The sequence below is a fragment of the Marmota marmota genome, unplaced genomic scaffold, assembly GCF_001458135.2.
Source record: "Marmota marmota marmota unplaced genomic scaffold, marMar, whole genome shotgun sequence".
Classification (NCBI taxonomy): Eukaryota; Metazoa; Chordata; class Mammalia; order Rodentia; family Sciuridae; genus Marmota; species Marmota marmota.
Window position 1 is genome coordinate 28683983 of NW_026000019.1, and position 21628 is coordinate 28705610.

At 46.8% G+C, this 21628-nt stretch overlaps 1 protein-coding gene across 1 annotated transcript in view; it reads left to right on the forward strand.

Annotated features, from left to right (window-relative positions):
* The window catches only part of Cfap45 (cilia and flagella associated protein 45), a 28368-nt gene extending 9853 nt beyond the window's left edge, over positions 1-18515 (forward strand). Inside the window, exons 4-12 of the mRNA XM_015491652.2 lie at positions 800-944; positions 1644-1814; positions 2850-3028; positions 5098-5227; positions 9960-10106; positions 14115-14228; positions 14814-15007; positions 17753-17977; positions 18306-18515. Coding sequence (XP_015347138.2) covers positions 800-944; positions 1644-1814; positions 2850-3028; positions 5098-5227; positions 9960-10106; positions 14115-14228; positions 14814-15007; positions 17753-17977; positions 18306-18384 — 1384 coding nt within the window. The 3' untranslated portion in view covers positions 18385-18515. The remainder of the gene's footprint in view (positions 1-799; positions 945-1643; positions 1815-2849; positions 3029-5097; positions 5228-9959; positions 10107-14114; positions 14229-14813; positions 15008-17752; positions 17978-18305) is intronic.
* The last annotated feature ends 3113 nt before the right edge of the window (positions 18516-21628 follow it).

A 21628-nucleotide genomic window follows, 5' to 3' on the forward strand; every position in this document is an offset into this window, starting at 1 on the left:
GGTTTATACCGTCTGCGTCTTATGGCCTTGTACCTGTTAATTGCCTCACCCAGAAGCAGCTTTAATTCCTACCCCCCAGCCGTTTCCTCCCCCATCTTTAATGTCTGTCATTTGTTTGTAATCATTATAATTAGCTATAGATTTGTTGAATGCGTTGGGCAGCTACAAGGAGAGGTCTATAGACATGTCTCCAGCAGTTGTTGATCAGAGATTTTAATTAATATTTAGGGTTCAAAGCTTCTCTCTAAGCTGGATGGACAGGGATATTTACATTTCTCACCAGCATCTATTTCAACCTTGTCTGGCGTCCCCTTGCCCTTTATATGTCATCAGAAATAATCTCTTTTTAAGGTTCAGTTCAACAGCTTGGTTTGGAGTGCTCACTCGGTACCAATCACTGTGCCAGAGACTAGGCCATCAGTATTGTTAGGACAGAGTCTGCACCCCTTTGGCCAGGATGTAGGCACGAAGAACAGGGTGTGGTGGGGGCTCAGAGGAGGAGGTGATCTATGGGGCCCGGTGGCAGGGTGGGTGTGGGTCGGGAGAGTCTTGGCCAGCTGAACAGAGAAGGTAGCCTATGAGCTGGACCTTAGAGAAAAAGAATTTAAAATGTGTCTTTTCAGTCTACACTGCTTACCTAAGGCCCTTAACTTCAATGACTGTGCAGTTGCAGTCTCCCCTGTGACTGACTGAGTCCGTGCTGGAGGGTTGGCATGGCGCAGGGAGGGCGAGAGAGTCTGGAGCAGGGTGCCCGGGGCTTTGGCTCTCTCTCCACTAACTCCATTCATTGCTGTGTCAGTGTCCCATCAAAGGATCCCTCTGGAGAATCCCTGATCATCAGCCCTGAGGAGTTTGAGCGAATCAAAGGGGCATCCCACGTCCCGACCACAGAAGAAATGGAGGCCAGGGAGCAGGCCTTCAAGAAGGAGAAGGAAGCCATTGTGGTAGCTTACTTCCCTAAACCTTGATCTCTGCAGATGGGTGGCAGAATAGAAGTGTTCGGGGGATCCGGGAAAGGTGGCACACACCTGTAATCCCAGCAAAACTCAGGAGGCCGAGGCCGGAGAGTCGAAAGTTCGTTGGCCAGCCTGGGCAGTTTAGTGAAACCCTGTCTCAAAATGAAAAACAGAAAGGGCTGGGGATTTGGCTTAGTGGTAAAGAACCCTGCCACTCTTGAGTTCCATCTCCAATACCACATAGAAAAGAAAAAAAGTTCTGGGGAGAGGATAGCGTCTCAAGATAGTGAGAACTGACCCTACTTTGAGGGTCCTGAAATGAGGGGTGGATGTGTACTTAGTTAGAAATGTTGCAGCCGGGCTGGGGTTACGGCTCAGTGGTACAGCGCTTGCCTAACACCCGCGAAACCCTGGGTTCGACCCTTAGCACCACGTAAAAAATAAGTAAAATCAAGGTATTTTGTCCATCTCCAACTAAAAAAAAAAAAAAAAGAAAGAAAGAAAGAAAGAAATGTTGCAGAATGGCGATCAGAGAAATGCCTGGAAGGGAATGGGGGCTACTTGGGCCAAGGAGAGGGCAGAGAATAAAGCCAGGTTGTGCAAATGCCCAGTTCTGATGGTGTGATGGGCTAAGGCACAGAGCACAGGGGGACAACCCCTCCACCGATCCAGACTCACCTCCTTTAGGATGCAGTGGCGACTCGCAAGAAGATCATGAAACAGAAGGAAATGGTGTGGAGGAGCAACAGGAAGCTCAGTGAGCTGGAAGAGGTGGCCAAGGAGCGGGCCCAGAACCTCCTGCAGAGGGCCGACAAGCTGCGGGTGGAGCAGGAGGAGGAGCTCAAGGACATGAGTAAGGTGGGTGCCTTATCTCACCGCCACCCTCTACTTCCTCGTGAATTCACGCACAGGGCAAGGTGAGGAAGCGGTGGGTGCGAGGCGGTGGGGGTGAGCTGGGGAGTGGGGGAAAGGTATACCTGTCAAGATAGTCCTTGTGATCAGAGAGGACCGACTCTGCTACCTGCTTGCTGTGTGACCTTGAGCAAGTCCTCTTGTCCTCTCTGAGCCTCACTTCCTTCATTTGTAAAATGAGGACGGTAACACTACTTGGCAGAATTATTGGCAGGATCAAATAAGCTAAGATGTAGGAGATCCTTTTTGAACCATGATTCATAAACAAATGGGAGGATATTGCTTTTTATTTTTATCCTGCTAGTTCAATTCTGGCCACAGAGGGTGGCTGAGGCAATGGGATTTGTTTTGAGTACTCAGAGTGCATCCTTTAGCGGAGAGCATAAAGACCAGGGACTCGTTTGAAATTCTATTTTGTGATTCCTTTTGCATGCGGTCCATTTCCTGACCAAATGAAAAATGCCAATTCCCCAACACCTTCATCTCTGATTTCTGTCTTCCAGGTCAATCTTTTTTACATATCCCTCCTTTTATTTCCCAAGGCTTTTACATCTTGGTTTTTATGGATGGACCCAGGATTTTCATCCCTTTTTGTAACACATTGGGCTCTTCCAGCTTATTATACTTCTAGTGGCCTGATCTCATTAGACTGTTTTAACTTCACTGAGCTTAACTTGGGGCTCATGGGTCCCAAAGGACAATCCATTAACCCCCAAACACTATAACACTTTGAAAGAAGCTATTCTGGATCTGTCCTTGCACAGACCCTAGCATCTAGTAGGAACCCAGGAATTTATAAGAGGAAAACAAATACCAGAATGTTCTTGCTTCTCTGGATTTGTGATCAGCCATGCACAATGCCAGTACACTTCAAGATATTCTGCTTCCATTTCTCCCCCTTAAACTTCCTTGGACCCACAGGGCATCCCTTCCTGTCCTTGCCCCCAGGTCTAGTGCCTCACTTTGGTCTCCATTCCTTAGATTATCCTCAATGCCAAGTGCCATGCCATCCGGGATGCCCAAATCCTAGAGAAGCAGCAGATACAAAAAGAACTGGATGCAGAGGAGAAGCGGTTGAATCAGATGATGGAAGTGGAGCGACAGAAGTCCATTCAAAGGCAGGAGGAACTGGACAGGAAGAGGAGAGAAGAAAGAGTACGGTAAGGATGTGGCTTGGGCATTTCTGCGCTAAGTCATTTCCATACCTCTTGAGGTCCACGTCGCTTTGAAAAGAGGGAGGAGGTGAGGCCTGGTGGTCATCATCATCTATTACCCCTATGGAACGGGGCAGAGAATCCTAGAAGTTTTACAGCCTGTTTCCAAGATCATAACAGGTGCTTCTCAATCTGGCCACAATTCAGGCTTCTTGTCACAGGTTCACAATTTTTTATTTTTCAGTACTGGGGATTGAACCTGGGGGTGCTCTACCACTGAGCTACACCCTTAGCTCTTCTAATTTTTTTTTTTTTTTTTTTAATTTTGAGACAGGGTCTCATTAAGTTGCCCAGGCTAACCTTGAACTTGTGAGCCTCCTGCCTCAGCCTCCTGGGTAGCTGGGATTACAGGCGTCTGCCATTACAAGTGGCTGCAATTTTCATGACTTTTGTTGTTCCCTCTTTTTTTTGACTGACTACCCTTCTTCTTCTTTTCCCTCCTGGAAAAGGAAAAATGGGAGAAGACAAGATCAGGATAAAAATCAAGGGAAGCAACATGAGATTCCCATTCTGATGGAGCACTTGAATGGCTTCACTCTTCAGATGAAATAAGCAGGAGCAGTGAGCGAAGGATCTACGTGGGGATCTTTTTCTTTCTGTAGAATGTGACTTTGCTGTCACCTCCCCTGATAACCCTCCCTCACTTCACCAGGCAGGCTTAGTGGCTTCCTTGTCTGTACCCTGCCTTTCTGTATTTATACTCTCAGGTGCCACTTCTTGTGCTGTGGCTCCCTGGTCCTCGCTAGACTGGGAGCTTATTGAGCACAGAGGTCCTGGCATTCATTTCTGAAGCTCCTGGGCCTTGCAGGGTGTTCAGCCTGGAATAGGTACTTCATTCACATTAGGATGAATAAATTCATTTTCCCTTTTTTCATTTTGCAGAAAAGGGAAAGTCCTAGGGTAGGTAGATTACAGAATCAGAGTGTCCTAGAGTTAGAATATGAACCATGATACATGAATTACTTCTATGAGCAGTTTTCATGCCACGTGGGAGGGCAGTTTTATCTAAAGAGAATTGTGCTTTGTAAGCTCTTGAACCATTCATCTCTGTGCTTCTAGTCGCTACCCAGTAGACCATCTTAGGCTCCCAGTTAAAGTTATTTTAGTGGCTAAGTGGCTGTTTACCTTCTGCATAAATAGCTCCGATAAAGGGAAAACTTCTGCCTCATTAGGCAGAGCCAATGATTTGACCTGGTTGAGCCCAGTCCGGCTTCCATGAAGATCTTTCGCTCACTGCTCCTGCTTATTTCATCTGAAGTGTGAAGCCATTCAAGTGCTCCATCAGAATGGGAATCTCATACTACTGCCCTTGATTTCTATCCTTATCTTGTCTTCTCCCATTCTCCCAGGCTTGACTCATGATGTGGGGTCTGCATGCTTCCAAGTTCATTGACATCCCAGTACACACAGGGATCCCTGGAAGTGCTGATTGTAGACCTACTCTCTCTGCTTCTTACTGTTGAGCTTGGGCTTTGCCCAGTGGAGAGACTTCGTCAGACTCAGCCCTGTCTACCAGCAGCCGACAGTAGCAAACGTGAGGGAGAATGTAAAAAAGACAGTTGTCACGCCAGGCGGGGAAGACAAGATAAACTGGGTGATAGCAGAAGCACTAGAGGAATTAGACTTTTAAATTCTGTGCAGTTCTGTGAGGTTAGCATACCATGCTAGCTTCCCATACTCTGAGAAGACTTGGGAAGAACAGGATTCTAGTAACTAGTTACATATTGAAAAAGAGAAGCTGTATTAAACCATCGGGTGACTCCTGGGCAAACAGATTGGAGAGGAATCTCAGGAAGGATGGGTCCCCAGAGCCAATAGCTGAGAAAAGAGGGACCGATCCCCCAGGACTTGCTGGGGAAGGACTTTGGTCTGGACCCATCAAGCATATCCAGGTTAAGGGGCATGTGTCAAATTGTCCCTGAAACTGCCTGTCTTGGGGATTATTTGGATGGAGGTTAGAGCAGAGAGACGTGGACCCCTGGTTCCTGAGACACTGTGGTGCTGTTCCCTCCTAGGGGAAGACGGCACATTGTGAAGCAGATGGAAAGGAACCGGGAAGAGCGATCTCTGCTTTCGGAGCAGCGGGAGCAGGAGAAGGAACAGATGCTGGAGTATTTGGAACAGCTCCAGGAGGAAGACCTTCGGGTAACAGGGCTAGACAGGTCATGCCAAGTTTCCTCCAGCAACCACAGCAAAGTACTCCAAGATTTGGGGATTCAGGGTGTGGACTGATTTCTGTTAGGCACATGCTCATTTCACAACATCGTCACCATCAACCTTTTAATGCCATGTTAAACATTTATTTGGCCATGGTGCCCTGCTGGGGGATGAGCAGTGATTTGGATAGATACTGTCCCTGTCTCCTGGGGACTTTGGGTCTCAGTGACATATCCATGTGAACAGACACATAAAGGAAATATACTGGCTGCATGCTTTGCACAAATAAACACAGGGACGTTTTACAGTTTTCCCTCAATTATCTAGGTCTGTTATCTAGTTTGTATGAACAGTAGCAGTGTCTTAGTTCCAGGCTCCCCGCTGTTACCTCTTTCAAAGTGCGAAGCATCCCATGGTCATTAATTGTGTTGTGGAGCCAACCCTTTTCTTCCTGTTAGCCCAAATAAAATTAGTAGGAATATCTATTGCAAAACCAAACCAAACCAAACAAAAAACTGATGAAATACCTGCCCAAACTGAATAGACTTAAAAACTCCTCTTTTATTTGCCTTATCTGATCTGTTTCAGTAAACAAAAGCACAGTGAGAGGGGACACAGCAGGGATTTGGAGCATTGATTTGTTTTTTTCCTTTCAATTTTTTTTTTATTCAAAAAATTTCACACAGAAAAGGTGAAAACACTGTATCACACCCATCAATTTTTCATTTAGATTTAACAATTGCTAACAATTTGTTTTAGTGGCTTGTTTTTTTCTTTCTTTTTCAGTACTGGGCATTGAATCCAGAGAGCTATATCCCGAGCTACACTCCCAGCTTTTTTTTTTTTTTTCATTTTTGTATTTTGAGACAGGGTCTCTCTAAGTTGCCCAGTCTGATCTCAAACCTGAGATCCTTCTGTCTCGACCTCCTGATTAGCTGGGATTACAGGTGTGGGCCACTTCTCCCAACCGTGGCTTGTTTCTTTCTAGGTGTATATACATATTTTGCTAATTGTTAATCTAGTTTAAATTACAGACATCTTGACATGTAGTCACCAATTGCATCAGCCTGCATTTCTGAAGAACCAGGTCACTCTGACATGCCAACAGTACCATTTATCACATCCTCCATCAAAAACTCTAATCCAATGATTCCCTCTTATCACCTAATACAAAATTCATATTCAGGTGTCCTCAGTTGTTCAAAAATGTACTTTCAACTCTTTTCTTCTTTTCAAAACAGGCTCCAATCAAGGTTTGTACATTACAGCTGGTTAAGTCTCTTTAGTACGTTTTGATTTAGAAGAGTTTCCTCATTTGCTGATTGATTCATTGTTTAAAATGTATTTTTAGTTTTAATCAACACAGTAATTGTGCATCTTTATGGAGCACATTGCATATCGTATACATTGCATGTATACAATGTATAATGGTCAGATCAGAGAAACTAGCCCATCCATCATTTTAGACACTTATTATTTCTTTGTGTTGGGAACATTGAAAATCTTCCTTACTAGCTGTTTTGAAATGTTCAATTAATTGTTGTCAGCTGTAATTATCCCTCCGTGCTACAGAACATAGAAATGATTCCTGCTATTCACTGTGTCCCTGTACCCTTTAACCGTCTTATCCCCCATCCCCCTCACCATGCATTAATTTTGAAGCATACAGGTCATATGCCTTAGGCTACCTTTTTTCTTTTTCTCTTTTGGTAGTTTTGGGGATTGGACCCAGGGTCTTGCCTAGGCTAGGCTAGTGTTCTACCACTGAGCCCTAGCCCCAGGCCGCGTGCCTTAAAAATGTCCTGCATTGGTTTGTCTGATTCTTTTTCTTCATGGTACCATTTAACTTGTGGAGTACTTTTTTTTTTTGCCCCTCTCCCATGTTTACATTTGATAAACATCCACAAATGTCGACCAGTGCATTCCATAGTGGTGAGTGACTGGGGACTGTAAAGAGTCCCACAGTCGGGCAGACTTCAAATTATGAAGGTCCTCAGAAGGTCCTCAGACTTCAAATCATGAAGGTCCTGCAGAGTGAGGCCCCAGGGTGAAGGGTGGGAGGAAGATCACCTGGATAGCTGGAGAAGCCGAGGGCACATGGTTTGGTGAGGTGCTTGAGAAGGGGACTGAGGGGGTCAAGAAGACAGAAAGACCTGGCCAAGTTACTTCAGTTCCTGGTGAAGAGAGAGGGGGTCAGAGAGGGTCAGGAAGGAGAGGTGTGGGGCAAACATGCAGGGAAGGGAGAAACAAAACGGGAAAACCCAACTAGATGGTGGGGATCGGGACTTGGTGGCCACACTAGAAATTCCAGGAGTCAGTGAGGCAACACCATCACATTGACGTTGTGTCATTGTCCTTTGGATGTCCCTCCAATAGGCACTCCCCGAGCCTCCAGGAAGTATTATTAGGCAACTTCAGGACAGATCCCTGTGCCTGCCCAGCTTTAGAGCTGCCCTGTCATCTCAGGGGGTGCAAGGGCAGCTTTCCCACCTTGCTAGCAAGATGGAGACAGAGTGCAGGGAGTTTCTCTGGGCTGCTTTGAAAGTCTTCAAAGATGAGAAACAGGGAAAGTCATTCTGTTCCTCGGAAATGAAATGAACCGACCAAACCAACAAACCAGAGAGTGCATAAGTAGGTAAAGAAGTAAGCCAACAAATACCCGATTGCATGTGTGTTCTGGACCAGAGATCAGCAGCTTCCTTAGCCTTGAGTGTCAAGGAGATTAAATAAGGCATGGGGTGGCAACAGGCTCGAAACTGGAAAAGGAGAAGAGTGGAACGAGCAGAGGAGGACAGAGAGAGTGGGGAAATGTACCCGGTCGTGACTCAGGCACCACGTGAGCTTGGAGGAGATGGTTGCTGTGCTTCCCTGGCTCAGAGGTTTCATGGAGGAGGGAGTCCCGAATTGGGCTGCGAGCCAAGCCCTGGAGGAGGACACACAGGCAGGGTTGCATGGCTTGAGTGTATCAGGGCAGAAGCGGAGCCGAGGAGGAGCTGGAAGGCCCCGGAAGGATTTAGTCTTTGAAGAAATGTAGGGAGCTGTAAATAGTATGGGAGGTGGGGTGAGCTGGTGGGTAGAAGAGTTTGAAGCAAGGAGGAGTCTGAGACTGATCAGAGGTGCTGGCTTGTGGGCCGCTGCACAAGATTGCAACGCCCTTTTGCTTTGTGCCTGGGCTCAGAACATCTGATCATTGAGAGATTTTGGAGGCTCAGGGCTGGAAAAGGCGGGGGTTCTTTCCTTAGAAAGGATTTTATCCCTCAGGGTCATGTTGGTACTCTGCTCTCCATTGCTCAGAAACACATTTCTGAGTCTAAGACCTCCCCCCCCCCCCACCTCATGTGCCACTCTCTGTAGTTCTCATTTATCAAGAGTTTAAGTATTGCTTGAATTGAGCAAGATACTTTTGGTGAAGAAAGGGGATGTGACACAGGTCCCTGTCCTCTAGCTGGGACTCAGTGAGCACCTATGAAATGAACAGGACTCTACAAGGTTGTGTATGATCAACTCTCAAGAAATGTGGCATCACCTCAGTACAGAGGGAATTCATAAAGGGAGAGAGAATGGAAGATTGGAATAATCCAGGAGGATTTCTGTAGGAGGGTAAAACTTTAATTCAGACAGAGCAGGTTTCAAAATTCTGGCCGTAGGGTATATTAGCTGTGTGGTCTTGGGAATGTCAGTTATTGCTTTGTTTCGGTTTCTTCACCTACACAAGGCCTACTTTCCTCATTTTTGGGTAGATTTAGGTAATAAAGATAGCCCATACTGCCAGGCACAGTGGTGCATGCCTGTCATCCCAGCAGCTCAGAAGGCTGAGGCAGGAGGATGGCCCATTCAAAGCCAGCCTCAGCAAAAGCGAGGCACTAAGCAACTCAGTGAGACCCTGTCTCTAAATAAAATACCAAATATAGGGCTGGGGATGTGACTCAGTGGTCAAGTGCCCCTGAGTTTAATCCTTGGTACCAAAAAAAAAAAAAAAAGATAGCCTATATAAAGTGACCCAATGAATAGAAAGTACTCACTTAGGGGACCACACACACACACACACACACACACACACACACACGTGGATACATTTTTATTTTTAATTATTTTTTTTTCAGTACTGGGGATTGAATCTACACCAAGCTACATCCCCAGACCTCTTTATTTTTATTTTTTTTCCTGTCAGGGTCCTATTAAATTTGCCCGTGCTGGCCTTGAATTTGTGGTCCTTCTGCCTCTGCCTCCCCAGTGGCTGGGATCAGCTTTTCCAGGCAATATTTATTTTCTTAGTTATTACTGCTGAATGGAAATTGAAAGTTTGTGCTTATCAGTCAAAAAATAAGTGAAAAAAAGAAAAAAAAATCGAGTTTAAAAATAGAAGGAAATTGAAGGCAGGAGGACGGCACAGGAGAAAAGCCACACGACTAGGATTTATGGAATATGTGGGGGCCACAGAGTGGAAGTTTAAGAGCCTCCACTTCCTAAAAGCGTCTGGCGACCAGCAGTGACAGAGGCCATGACAAACTCAAGGTGGGTGAAGACGGTGAAGAGGCCACTGGTAGCAGTCACCGTCAGCCCTTGAAAGAACAGGTTTGGGCTGCAGGCAGCACATCTGTGTCCATTTGCATCTCCTGCCCCACCCCCGTCAGAGAGACAGGAGCTTTTTTTACTGTCGGGAAGACAGGAGCTTCTTCTTGCCTCTTTGAACTCCAAGGCTTTCTTGCTTGCACTGCAGGACCTGGAACGAAGGCATCAGGAGAAAGTGCAGATGCAAGCTGAGATCAAGCGCATCAACGATGAGAACCAGAGAAAGAAAGCAGAGCTGCTGGCTCAGGAAAACTTGGCCGACCAGATGGTGATGGAGTTCACCAAGAAGAAGATGGTAAGGACCTGGTTTCAGATGACAGGGGCCTCTGAGCCCGAATGGCATGTCTGTAACCAGGACAGGGGATTCCTACAGAAGGTAGCCACGTCTGCACTTTAAAAATGTACATCCTTTGTTCAAGGACCTGGCACCCCCTCCCTTCTCCTTGGCCTGACTTGTTCATTAACAGAATATCCTAGAAAGGACATCCAAATTAGTGCGTGATTATCCTGATTAACACCTTCGTTAGAAGTTGGTCTGTGGGTCATGTGCAGGAATGGAAGTAAATGAAAATGATTGGTGAAAGTGAAGTTTTTGTAGATTCCTCATGACTTGGTAACCCCGTAAATTCCTTGTGAAAATTCCCGTGTTGAGCATCCTATATTGGGTGCTAGACTCGGAAAACAAAGACTTGTCCCTCCCCTTGCAAAGACAACCAGTGAAGCAAAGAGCCTTGTCTGCAGACGGTTACGGGTGGCTCTAGCTCACACATGTGTGGACTCTTTCTGGGGCAAAACGGAGTGATAAAACGATTGGCGTCTGTGGAAAGTACAAGGGAAGCCTTGTAAGCGTGATTTAGAATGAATGTGGTGTATGGGAAAAGAGGAAGAAGGAATCAAAGTGGCAGGAAAATTATTTCTTCGTGTGTCAGTTTTGTCTCCTCTGCAAATTTTCAAGTTTCATGACAACAGAAAACATTTCACTTTTCTATGCTCCTTCATGAAGAACAGGTAGAGGGGTTCTTCATGAAGGGTGGGGAGAGGGTGTGGTTATGATTTTCTTTTCTTGTGGTACTGGGGATTGAACCTAGCCCTGCTCTACCACTGAGCCATATCCCCAGACCTTTTTTTTTTTTGAGACAGTGTCTCACTAAGTTTCTGAGACAGACCTTGAATCTGCGATTTTTTTTATCTCAGCCTCCTAAGTAACTGGGATTATAAACGTGTACTACTTACTGTACCTGGCCTGTGGTTATAATTTGGAAAGGCATACTTGGTATGCCCATTTATGCTGAATACAAAATCACAGAAAATGAAAGTCAAGAAAGCTCTGTTATTTTATTTTTTTAATTTATTTTTTATTTGCTTTAATTATTTATACATGATAGTACATACATGTTACTTAGGTCATGTAATCATATATGCACATAGGGTAATAATGTCAGATTCATTCTACTATCATTCCTACCCCCATCCCCTCTCCCCTTCCTTCACTCTCCTCTGTTTAGTCCAAAATACCACTATCTCCCCAACCCCTATGTGAATTAGCATCCACATATCAGAGAAAATATTTGGCCTTTGATTCTTTGGGATTGGCTTATTTCACTTAGTGAAATATTCTCCAGTTCCGTCCATTTACTTGCAAATGTCATTTCATTCTTCTTTAAGGCTTTGTAATATTCCATTGTGAATGTATACCACTGATTTTTTTATCCGTTCATCTGTTAAAGGGCACCTAGGTTGGTTCTGTAGTTTAGCTATTGTGAATTGAGCTGCTATAAACATTGATGTGGCTGCATCACTATAGTATGCTGATTTTAAGTTCTTTGGGTATAAACCTAGGAGTGGGATGACTGGGTCAAATGGTGGTTCCATTCCAAGTTTTCTTAGGAATCTCCATGCTGCTTTCAAAAGTGGTTGCACCATTTTGCAGTCCCACCAGCAGTGTATGAGTATACCTTTTCCCCCACATCCTCGCCAACATTTATTGTTGCCTGTATTCTTGATGATTGCCATTCTGACTGGAGTGAGATGGACTCTCAGTGTAGTTTTGATTTGCATTTCTCTAATTGCTAGAGATGTTGAACATTTAGGAAAACTCAGTTTTTTGGGCTTCAGTTTTCTTACTGGATTTCGGATATATGCAAGCAATGGAACAAGAATGCACATCTATGGAGGTGGTTTGCGCATAACAATGACTACATAATCACCATTTACTGAGCACTTAGACTGTGTGTTTAAGCTCTGTGCTAAGGGTTTTACATGTGTTATTATTATTATTTTTTGTGGTATTGGGGATCGAACTCTGGGTCTTGCATATGCTCTACCACTGAGCTACACCCCTAGCTCTGTTGTCTCATTTAATCTTGATAACAGCTATGGGAAGTAGCCATTGATTGATTCAGAATATACTGAATGCTTCAATGTGTGTCCAATATTAGACTCGGCTGAGAGAACCCAGAGTAATGCAGTGTATACTGAATGGAACCCAACAGTGGCTTCCCGGAATGGGTGATGTGGTGATAATGAGTTGATCATGTGCAGAAGCAGGTGAACAGAGTTGCTGACTGCAGCTGAGAGTCTGTGGTGGTCATGAAGAGGAAGGAGGGTGGTGAAATGATGCTGGAGAGCTGAGAACCATTGTTGGCAGGTGCCTTGGCCCTTGAAGGAAACTGGAGGGGTGGTATGATGAGGAACTGTACATCCCTGAGCAGGAGGGAAATATGTCTTGTATTCTTCCATGGAAAGGACATAGGCAGATGATGCTGGGAGAGGCTGGAGACTGGCAAAAGGATCAGATACTTGGGCACTTCTACAATCCACTTTAAGTGTCTAAGTGCAATCACACGTCACTTAATGATGGGATACATCCTGAGAAATGAGTCATTAGGTGATTTCATCATTGTTGAACATAACAGGTGTATGCCAACCAAGATGGCTCCAACACCACGGGTGACATTATCTTAGGGGACCGTCGTCATACACATGGCAGGTCATCCCTGTGCCCACATGGCTATATGTCACTAGCCCTTCCCCTCCCACTGGTGCCTTTCAGTGGTGTTGCAGCCAGAACTAACCCTTCAGAGCTAAAGGCAGAGACTGGCTGTGGAATCATCCCAAGTTCCCTGCCCTGCCATACAGGGCAAGGTAGAACAAAGGAACCAGCTGGCACAGTTTGTTGGGCAGGATGAACGAGGGATGACAGAGATTCTCTATAGGAAGATCACATTTCCATTCAACCTTTGTTGTTAGTCTTGAGAAATACTGGTCGCTTGAGAAACAGTGGTTGGTAGGTGGGCACAGTGGTACACGCTTGTAATCCCAGCGACTTGGAAGGCCGAGGCAGGATGATGGCAAGTTTGAGGCCAACCCGGCAACTTAGCAAGACCCGTCTCAAAATAACAAAGAGCTGAGAATATAGCTCAGTGGGTAAAGCACCCCTGGGTCACTACTCAGTACAGGAGGAGGAGAAGAAGGAGGAGGAGGGGAGGGGAAATAATAACAGAAATAGTGGTTTGGAAGCTTTAGAGATAGGCCATTTCTTTCACAGAGGTGGTAAAGGGAACTGATTTTGATGGTTCATTCTTTAGGTATCTGTTAACCACTATGGATTGCCTAAAGGATGGTTGGCCATTTGCCCAGGGACTAATGAGATAACCTTCACCTGCGCTGTGCTTTTACAAGACAGGCAGGGAGCCACATTTGTTACTTGGCCCAGTGGCCCTGCAACTTGAAGACTGTGATGTAATGGAAGGAGTATAAAACTGGGCTCAGGATGCTGTGTTCAAATCCTGTTTGGTAGTTTACTGACTGGGTGATCTTAGGTAGGATCCTCGATCTTCCTGAACATCAGTTTTCTCATCGATAGTATCCATCCCATAAGATCAGAATTGCCTAGGATAATGCAGGGGAAAGCCTTTTTTCCAACAATGAAACATTTTACAGATGCTAGCTCTTTTTTTTTATGTTCATTCATTCTATGTTGTTTTATTTTTTATTCTTTTTTTTTTTTTTAATGTACTGGGGGATTGAGTCTAGGAATATTCTACCTCTGAGCTAGAATATTTTTTTCCTTCTTATTTTGAGGGTCTCACTAAGTTACTGAGGTTGGCCTTGAACTTGGAATCCTCCCACCTTTTGCCACTGAGTTGTGAAATTACAGATGTGTGCCGTATGCCTGACCTCTTTTGCCTGTTTTAAAAGGAGTGGTAGGGGAGATGTTGGAAAATGTGTTGCAGGGACCCTGTTTGTCTGGGCAAGGCTGGGGCAATGAGAACTGTTCTATGAGGCCTTTGCTTCCTTGCAGGCTCGAGAAGCAGAGTTTGAGGCTGAGCAGAACAGAATCCGGAGGGAAAAAGAGAAGGAGTTCACCCGCCTGAGGGCCCTGCAGGAGAGGGCTCAGGATTACCAAGCGGAACAGGTACCTGTTTCTTCTCGGTCTTGACTTCCCTCTTTCTCTGCCACTGCAGCAGCTGTACCTTTGACGGCCTATAAACTAGCCTCAAGGATGGAGGTATAAAAGAGAGGACACAGGCTTTCTATAGTAGACTGAGGAGGATGGGGTGGTTCTGCCCCCCAGTGCCCACGGCAGTAAGGCTTGAGCAGAATCATGGCTTAAGATCCGAGAGAAAGTCTTTGGCTGCAACATAAAGAAATTTCCACCTTAAGTGACCAAAGAAATATGTCACCAGAGGAAACTATGGCCTCTCCACCATTAGCAGTTTGTAAAACTAGAAGCACTGAAGGGGACTGCCTGGAGGAGTTTGAGGAACAGGGAAAGAACTGGACTGAGCAGGGTGGAAGGCCAAGATTCATTGGCCTTCAAGGTCCCCCCCTCAGGGGACCTTCTGACCCAAAGGTTTCTAGGCTAGGATTCCATTTATTCTTTCCTAAAATAATTTGCTGCCAGAGAAGCCCATGGTGCTTTAGAAAACAGCCCAAAGATACCTGGGCCTGGTCGGGACCTGAGGTTTTCGGGGCTCTCACTGGCCCCCCACCTTCCCAGGATGCCTTGCGGGCCAAGCGCAACCAGGAGGCTGCGGACAGAGAATGGCGCAGAAAGGAGAAGGAAGATGCACAGAAGAAGATAGAAACGGAGGCTAAACTACGGAAGACAAGGATGGAACAGGTGGCTTTCAAGGAGCACAGGCTCGCCGTTCAGGTGCAACAGGACCGGGAAGAGTTCGAGAGGATTCTTCGGTAGGAGGGGCTCGGGAATCTTGGCTTCGTGTCTGCCCTGTAGTGGACCGAGCATGGGCTCTGCAGCAGGGAGGGGCCACAGTGCATGAAGGGGAGCGTTCTGGCAGTTTAACAGACAGATGCACATCCATGCAGTACTCCAGCTAGATGGGCGGTTGACATACTTCAGACACCCAGTAATCCAGGGGTGGTGTTGCAGGCCTCCCCCAGCTAGAGCCAGGAGGATGGAAAGTTCGAGGCCAGCCTTAGCAACTCAAGTTTCTCATCTATTGAGACTCTGTTGCAAAAAAAAAAAAAAAAAAAAAAAGCCNAAAAAAAAAAAAAAAAGTCCTGGAAGTAGTGCAGTGATAGAGTGTCCCTAGGTTCTATCTCCAGTATGGAGTATGGCCCCAAACAAACAAACAAACTCCCACAAAAACCAATGCAAAAACAATCCCAAACAAATAACAACAACGACAAAACACTCAAACCAAGTATTTCAGGATTAGAGAATTTGAAAATAGCATCTGGGAAGTGTTTAAGGAATTGAGGGTTATGGGGATAATTTATCTTGGAGAAGTAAAATGTAAATAAAGGTCTATCTAGTCCCTTCTGACCACCCCCCACCCCGTCCCCATCTGTCTGCAGATTAGTGATGAAGCTTCAGGTAGGAGAAGGTAGGGGGGAGACAGAAGAACCTCAGTCATTAAGGGTCGTGTCACTGGAGCAGGACTTTAAAGTATATCTTTGCCACTGATTCGACAAAAATGTATTGAGCACATCCAGCCAGGCTCTGTGCTGGATGCCACGGAGAGCATTAGAAATTAATCAAAACCGCTTTTTCCTATTTTGTAGGAAGGATGTTAGAGGTTCATATTTTGACCTCACTTTTATTTATCCATCTTTCCTGCACAGTAGCTCTTTATCCTTTTATTTGTATACTTTTGGCTCAGTGGTAATTCCGACATATAAGTGGAAGCTAAGCGTTCATATCCATCATTGTTCTGACCCTCCCCCAAAGCAGTCAGTAATCACAGGTACCTTCGGTTTTCATCTCTATTTCTTACCAGTTAAATCTGTTACCACCAGATCTGGCTTAACTGGGAACGGCTTCCTTTTTGTTCTGGTTCAGCCTCTGTGAGATCAGAATTTTTCAAAAGGAAAAAAAAAAACAAAAACAGACAAAATTGAAATTTGGGGAATCAGAAATTATGCTTAGATAAGTGGAGTTTGAACAGTTGGACCTCGTTTTCTTGGTCTCCATGCTATAGGACCTTTCTCTTTATCCTGTTTCAGTTAGTGGTGTCCTAGACCAGGCCATCTAGACTCCTAACGGAGGCAGAGCAGCTCTCCATAAAGCTCTGTCCTTGCCAGAACCAGATTCCTGGTCTTCTGCAGGATTGCAAGCTCTCTTTATTTATCCATCTTTCCTGCACAGTAGCAGGAAAAGTTGGACCAGCCTTTGGAGAAGTTCAGTTTTACCCAGTAACTGTGATGCCCTTTGGGACTCTAGCTTTCCCTGCCCTTGGGGTTGTGCCAGTGGTCACTGGACACTGGTAAAGCAGGCAGCTTCCTAAATGCTCCCAAAGATCCTGCCCTAGGGCTCCAGATTGCCTTCCAGATGTCTCCCCTCTCCTCTCTGGCCTTGTGCCCTTGGACATCTGTGTGCCTTTAGCAGGCACTAATACATATTAATGGAATGAAATTAAAGTTCTACATTTGCCATTGACCCATTTGTCTCTGCTTTGCTTTGTTTTCTTGAAGCATGTGCACTAGCCAGTTATTAAAGTTGGACCAGCCTTTGGAGAAGTTCAGTTTTACCTGCTGTCCTAGATTAGCATCTAGACCTAGTGTCTCCAGGCCATGTGACCTCCATGAGGGGTGGCTTTTCTCTTAAGAGTGCCTCTGCCACAGCTAGCAATCCAAATTTTCCTACTTCAAAAGTAGGCTGGGGATGTGGCTCAGTGGTAGAGTCCTTGCTTAGCGTGGGGGAAGCCCCCGGTTCCATTCCCAATACCACCAAAAACCAAACAAAAAACAAACCCAAAGTATGGCCTCCCTAGAGACTACCTGTTTCTGGACAGAGGGATGCCTTTTGTTCTCAGCTTGTTGATTAAGCAGATATTGCCTAATCTATCCTACCAAGTGGTTCTTAGAAATGCCTGGGACCTTTAAAAAAAATACAGATAAGCTCTACCACAAATTGTGATTTAAATGGTGTGTGGTGCAGCCCAGATATCAGTATCTTTTGAAATCTTGCAGATGATTCTAATATGCATGCAGATTGTTAACGTTATTATTGTTAGGAAAGGAAGGAAGGGAGAAAGGGAAGAAGATAGGAAGGAAGATATATTAGAACAAGCTGGAGAGGAGTTATGCATTATTATGAGGGAAGAGTAGGAAAAAATAGCTCCCAGGGGGTGAAATCCTGGTTGTAGGACCAGCTACATAATTTGCAGAGCCCAATGAAAAATTAGACTATGGAGCTCCTTGTTAAAAAATTATTAAGAATTTCTCCACGGTGACAGCAGAGCATTACACCAGGCCTGGGGCCCTTTAAAGCATGCCCCTGACTTACAGTTGCATGATCCTGAGGCTGGTTCTGGCTGGTGGGAGGAGGCAGAACACTGCCTTCATGCTAATCCCTGAGTTGCAGAAGAAGTGGGCTGGGGCCTGAGGGCTGTGGTCTCCCTTAGAGGAGCCCCGCCTTCCCTTGGCAGGACCAGCTCAGCCTAGACCCTTCCACTCCTTGTGCCCCTCCCCCAGGGCTCAGAGAGAGCAGATTGAGAAGGAGAAGATGGAGGAGGAGAAAAAGGCCTCGGGGCGCTTACAGCATGCCAACGAGCTCCGTCGCCAGGTTCGAGAGAACCAGCAGAAGCAGGTGCAGAACCGGATCGCCACCTTCGAAGAGGGCCGGCGCCTTAAAGAGGAGGCCCAGAAGCGCCGTGAGCGCATTGATGATATCAAGAAGAAAAAACTCGAGGAGTTGAGGTGCACTGGGACCCTTTCTTCCCTGGCTCTTTTCACTTCCCCTAAGAGATGCTGGCACGGCAGTCCGGAAAGCGTAGATATGTTCAGGGAGGGACCCCTCTCCTGGCTCTAGGCTTACCCCTAAACTGGGCTCCAGCAGAAGGTCCTGGGACTGGGTCTTCCTGGCTCTCTGGGAGCTCCTTGGCAGTATACTGGCTTGGGGGGTGGATTATGGGGGAAGGCTGGAGTACGGGTCCCCAGGTGTTGTAAACCTCACCCGGGGCCTGCTTTCTACTGCGTCCACTCTGGTCCAACCCTTCCTTACACCCTCCCTGCATTCTCTCCACAGAGCCACTGGCCTTCCTGAGAAATACTGCATTGAAGCTGAGCGCAAAGCTAACATCCTGCCCACCACCTCTGTGAACTGAGGGGGAGCCTCTGTGACCCTCAGGGTGCCTTCAGGGGACAGATTCTGCCCAGTCTTTGGGTGTCCTTAATTGCTGCTAACCTAGACATTTCATAGTTCTGGATTAAACCTATTCTACTTTTCTAAGGAACAGCTTTTTTTTTTTTTTTTTTTTTTTTTTTATAATTGTTGTTGTTGTGGGGATATGGTTGCTCCAGGGGATTAAAGGTGGAGAAAAATAGATTCCGGGGAATCAGGTGTGATTGTAATCCCAGTGATTTGGGAGGGCTGAGGCTAGGAGGGTCACAAGTTTGAGGTCATCAGCCTGGGTACCTGAGACCCTGACTTAAAATTTAAAAGGGGAGGGAGTAATGGGAATGTAGCTCAGTGGTAGAGCACCCTGAGTTCAATCCCTAGTACCACAATACATAAATAAATAAAAAGGTTATGGGGACCCAAGTGTGGGAGGATGTCCTAGACCAGGGGGTCCCTTAGAGTTGGGTTCTGCTGGCTTTTTGCCATCTCCTGCAGTGTCCACTTGCCACTTCGGAGGCATTTCAAGGCTTGAGGCAGATGCTGGGTTGGGGAGGGCTGGTGTGAGGGCTGGGTGGGGTGAAGCTGGGGAGGGAGAGCGCTTCCGGGGCTCACAACCACGATTCAGACCACATCTGTGGAGGGGGCTGGTGTTGGAGCCTGGTCCATGTACTACTGCAACACAGACACCTGCCCCGCCCCGCCAGGGCACACCCAGGACCCAGCTCCTTACCCAAGCACAGCTTCCCTCCCACTCATGTGGCTGGGCTTTCCCTAGTCAACCTCACTCCCGTAAGTGGGGCTCCCCAAAACCATTTTTCTGTTTTGACTTTTTCTCATTTTGCTCCAAACTCCTCCTTATTCACACATTCACATACTTAACAGAGTACCTGCTGTGAACCAGCCACCCTCTGAGCATTCAGCGACGACAATAGCCCTGGTGCCCCTTCCTGGAAGCCTCTTGTTTGGGCCAGTCTCCCGATTCTCTGCAGCCTTCCCCCAATTTTATGTACCTGTAGAATAATCTCAGCCTTTTTGGAATGACCCTGGGAGTTATTTGGAGTGGGAGAGCCACATTCCAATGATGGTGCACTTCCTGGTGTTGTGTGCCTTGGGGTAAAGGGCCTCCACCTAACTCCCCAAACTCTGGTGCCCCTCTGCTCCTCCCCACCCCCAGGGGTTTGCTTCTTTTCTCAGATCCAAAGCCTAGTCTTGTCTTCCTCCCTGCATCCTACACTAGAGGAGGCAGAGGACAGCTGCTGGGCGCGTCCTTGGTGTTTGCCACGCCAGGTTACAAGGGCCTGGGGCAAGAGTCCTCTTTTCCTGGGGCCCAGGGAGAGTCAGCAAGCTGCTTCCTGTGCTTCCCCTTCCTCAGGACTGAGTGGCTGCCGTCTCTACTTTCCCCACTAGGGAAGACTGTCGCCTCACCCAACCAGGCCGGCAGCCCCCCCAGCTGTTTGGGGAAAAGACTGTCTCGTCTTCTCCACTCAGCACTCCTAACTGCAACCAGCTGATATCTGCCCGTCTCAGGGTCTTGGGAGGACATGGCACTGAGCCCAGTGTGAGAGAACGACACAGCAGTGCCACCAAGAATTCTGGCACCCTGCTGACCTCATCTTGAGACCTTCAAGGTCCAAAGAATAAGCCCTTACCTATCTTGGAGAACCCTCTTCTCCAGTAAGGTCAGAAAGAGCCTTTCCTGGGTGCCTGGAGTTTGTCAGGTGCACACCTAGGTCATCCATCTCAGGGCTGGGAAAGAGTGGGCCCCTGTAGAATGTGGGCTCCGAGAAAGGGGTTCTTGTACTCACTGCCTACTTGGGAACCCATGTTGAGAAAAATGTTCACAGGTGGAAATCAAAGAGCTGCTGCTGGTGAAAAAGCAGGGCTGTGGTTCACGGCAGATCCCAAGGACCAAGGGTGACACTGTCTGGACAGGGCCTGGACACAGAGCAGTTACAGGAGAAAGGAGAACACGGTCACCTCTGAACAAGTGAAGATGGCTTGGGAGAGACACTCACTGGGTTGCCCCCTCCAGTCTAAGAATTTCATATCTTTGGCTTGGTGTGGTGGCACATTCCTGTAATCCCAGCAATTTGGGAAGCTGGGTCAGGAGGATCACAAGTTCAAGGCCAGCCTGGGTAATTTAGGGAGACAGATGCTGTCTCAAAAAAAAAAAAAAAAAAAAAAAGGTACTAGGGATGTAGGGATGTAGTTCAGTTGTAGAATGTCCTTGGGTTCAATCTCCAGTATGGGGGGAAAAATTCTGTCTTGGAATTGGCCCACAAAAGAGAGGTTCTGTTTCTTCTCTCAGGATTCTTGAGAAGCACTACACAGGTGTCCTCGGCTCCAGGGCTGGCTTGGATTGCCAGCAGGAGCCTACTTCCTAGAAGTGGGAATCTTCTGAGAGTGGGGGACTAGTTGAGATCGTAGGCTACCCAGCTCCGTGAGGGTGTTTTTTAATAAACCCTCTACCCACTGGCTTGGGAACAGCCCTGGGAATAGTTACAGAGCAAGTCTCCTGGCTTGAGTGGTGATTGGTGGGTCAGGATTGTGACAGGAGTGGCAGAACCAGCAGGGGGCTGTGTGAGTCCAACTTGCAGAGTGGGGGTGGGACCTGGGGACAAGGGAAAGAGGGAGTGAGTGTGATGTTGAGGACTCTAATGGGCCCCCCAGGCTCAGGAATCAGGAATAACCAGTCTCAGTCTTTCTGCTAGAGGTCAGACCTTTGGTGGGGCTGCTTTCTGCTGAAGACGATTCAGCTTTCCCCAGCTTATGCTCAGAGGTGGAAATGCGCTCTAATGCATCCCTCTAAACCACTGCATCAGTCTTGGGGTACCTGGGAGGCAGCTATTATTACTCTTACAAAGAGTGGGAGCCTGGAGGAAAATTGTAGAAAAGGGCATGGTTCCCTAAAGATCAACCAGAGGCCCTTTCCCATCCACGGCTGTTGCCTGCGGTGACCCACCTCTCCTTCCACACTGAGAGAGATGAGGAAGCAGAGTGATGTTGAGGAAGATCTGAAGATATGTAGGAAGTGCCGCTGACGCACTGTCTTTGCTGAAGTAAATATTTTGTTTTTAAAGTGCCCAAGCTATTATTGACTTTGTGGTATGGGTATCTGATTTCTTTATATATTGCATTTACAGTATTTCATGTATAAAGGTACATACTGTGCTGGGTGCCGTGACACACACCTGTCATCCCAGCAATTTGAGAGGCTGGGTCAGGAGGAT